General features: G+C 48.5%; 1 protein-coding gene across 1 annotated transcript; it reads right to left on the reverse strand.

Annotated features, from left to right (window-relative positions):
- Positions 1-705: 705 nt before the first annotated feature.
- Positions 706-1,464, reverse strand: LOC119376217 (late histone H2B.L4). Its single transcript, XM_037646135.2, has one exon. The coding sequence runs from the start codon at positions 1,322-1,324 to the stop codon at positions 872-874; it is 453 nt and encodes a 150-aa protein (XP_037502063.1). The 5' UTR covers positions 1,325-1,464; the 3' UTR covers positions 706-871.
- Between the last annotated feature and the right edge of the window lie 1,579 nt (positions 1,465-3,043).

Here is a 3,043-nt window from a genome sequence, read left to right on the forward strand (position 1 = left end):
GCTACATTACAGAGAGCGCTTCTGACGGCCAAAACATTTGTTGTAACCGCGGCGATAAGCAAGGAGAGAAAGTGCGTCATCGGGATCCGCGCATGCTCACATGTTGTCCCTTTGTGGTCTATTTCAAACCACGTGTTACCCAATAGCTGCAAATGTCGCCCGTGCAGACCCGAGCGCGACGCTCACACTCACAGAATAGATCGAGTAAAAAGGGCGTCTTTTTGTCCCACAACAAAAATCATCTGGCTTGCTTACGTATCCTTTCTAAAGAACTCGGCGCTGGCCACTTTCCTACCAAGAATGCTATGTCACGCTGATAGTGCACATGCCGATCGTGACCAGAAAGTGCCGGGCACGCGGCGAAAATGCAAGGAAAGGAAGGCAATTGTTGTGGGACAAAAAGACGCCCTTTTTACTTGATCTATTCTGTGAGTGTAGTCGCTCTAGACAAGCGTGTTGACCTCTGTACGCAGACAAACAAGCGTTGCACCTAGGGTAACGCTAGATATCGGTATCTAAGTGGTCATAATCTAGACTAAAGCTCGCTTTACTTCAGCTACTTCGAGTTTCAGGCAATGTTTCTTCTTTCTGTGGTTCAACAGTTGCGACCTCACATGCTTCTGGCTCCACTTCGTTTACGATACATCCTCTGACACCACCCATAACCGCATCGACAGAACATGTTTTTAATAAACTCGTAACGGCTTACAGGCCTCACTCTTTGATTACCGGGATAAACATTGCCGAAGACAGAACAAAAGGAATTTGGCACAAACGAAAATAAGTTCACCAAGCGTCTTCCACAACGAGCACACGACGCTTCGGCAGTTTGGCCGGAAGCTGTGTCACGGAAGGCAAACCACAGAGCCGCCTACTGCTGTGGCGCATGCGGCGGTAACCCCGGCTGCGAGGACGTGTACTTGCTCACTGCTTTAGTTCCCTCAGAGACGGCATGGCGTGCCAGCTCACCAGGTAGTAGCAGCCGCGTCACGGTCTGGATCTCACGCGCAGTAACAGTGCTACGGCGGGAACAGATGGATAGCTTCGCTGCCTCCTCGCCGATACGGTCCAAGATGTCCGCCACGAAACTGTTCATGATGGCCATTGCCTTGCCCGAAATTCCAGTGTCCGGGTGAACTTGCTTCAGTACCTTGAAAATGTAAAGGCTGTAGCTCTCACGGCGGCGGCGCCGGCGCTTCTTGGCACCGTCGATGGAACTCACTGTCGAAGCAGCTCGTTTAACCGCCGTCTTGCCGCCCTTTGCCCGCGTCGCTTGTTGCTGTTTAGCTGAAGCTGCCATCTTCGTCGCTAGCCTAGATGACATAACCACCGCTAGATCGAACACGTAGAAGCAGCTCCTCCGACTGAAGAACGGCAGAATGCCGGCAGGCGATGGCTGCACTCCTTTTAACACAATCGCTGTGCTACGTATACACTCTCGCGCGTGACCGCGCGCTATCTTGATCGCTTCATATGGCTTCATACCGCGGGACCACGTGATGGCCAGTGTTGCTCGATGTAGTCAGCGTCCAGGGCGGGAGCGCGCTCGAAAAAACGCCGCCGTGGTATAGGGTGCCATCATTTGCCACTCTTATAACTACAAACCAATGAAGCCTGGTATAAAGATCGCTAAAACGTTGCTCAAGGATCGATTATGGCTCTCTCATAAACAGGAAAAGCGAACGTGATTGACAAAGTCGTGAGAACTCGGGCCGGCCTTGTAACTGCCATCGAAACAATTGTGATCGAGAACAACAGGAACCTTAAAAATAAATGGGGTACTGAACATAAATCCGCATTTTCAAGGGAAAGGCACAATGCGTAGAACAGTTGGCTTAGTCTTTTTCATCTGTGAAGTAGCCCTTTCTTCGCTCAGTACTTCTTTAGATATTCAGTTTTTTACACTTCTATACCTTCTCCTCCTTATAGTGGCGGGACCAGGAGTGATATTCAACAAGTGTGTGTGTGCCTGGGGAGGGGGGTTGAAGGCAGGTGGGTTGCAGAGCTTTGGTAATAGGGAGCCACTCAATAAAAAGTAATAATAAATTAAACGGAGCAAGCACAAATAAGAATTGCCCAAGATACACGTAGCTAGCGATACCTTCGTTCGGCTGTATTCCGCGGCACGGTCATGCTAGCAACGTGTTGCAGAAAGACGTCGCCGAAAATGATGCTGCTAACTGTGCACTTCGCTGATCACCGCTATGGAATTAGTCACGGTCCCGGTCTCAGCAGCACAATCCATCGATTCTCTGGCAACTCTATATTTTTAATGCATCTAGCTGGGCTAGTTGGTACTGAGTGAATGTTTCCGTTATACCAGCGAATACACACAAATACTACACAGAACGGCACAGGACAACTGCTAGTGATTGTCCTCGCGGTTGCCCATCTATTAGCGGTTGTCCTGTGTCGTTCAGTGTAGTCTTCGTGTGTGTTTGCTAGTATTATGGAAGCATTCTATTTTTTAAATGCCAAGCATTTCTTAGCGAACCGAAGGCACTTGGAAAGTATCTATCTATCTATCTATCTATCTATCTATCTATCTATCTATCTATCTATCTATCTATCTATCTATCTATCTATCTATCTATCTATCTATCTATCTATCTATCTATCTATCTATCTATCTATCTATCTATCTATCGAGGCGCCTACGTCTTGGCGCTTTCGTGGTGGCAGGCTCGAGTAAAGTGCTCGAATCGCAATGAGCCAATTACTCCACGTTACATAGCTTCCATGGTGGCGCAGTGGTTACGGTGCTCGTCTGTCGACCCGAAAGACTGGGGTTTGACCGCGGCGTTCGCTTTTCAATGGAGACGAAATGCTAAAGGCCGTGTACTGTGCGATGTCAGCACTCAGTACACGTTAAAAAATCCCACGTGGTCGAAATTATCCGGAGCACTCCTCTGCGGCGTGCCTCATAATCATATCGTGGTTTCGGCAAGTGAGACACCGGCGATCATTATTATCCGTGTTACATATCTATAAGAGTCAAATCCAAGATTTGCTCCTGATTTGCTCTAACAGGTTTCCCACATTT

The sequence above is a fragment of the Rhipicephalus sanguineus genome, unplaced genomic scaffold (genome assembly GCF_013339695.2).
Source record: "Rhipicephalus sanguineus isolate Rsan-2018 unplaced genomic scaffold, BIME_Rsan_1.4 Seq113, whole genome shotgun sequence".
NCBI classification, from domain to species: Eukaryota; Metazoa; Arthropoda; class Arachnida; order Ixodida; family Ixodidae; genus Rhipicephalus; species Rhipicephalus sanguineus.

Bases quoted from the DNA above. Each gene is read 5' to 3' on its own strand.
- LOC119376217 (XM_037646135.2), bottom strand. From the start codon at position 1,324: ATGTCATCTAGGCTAGCGACGAAGATGGCAGCTTCAGCTAAACAGCAA.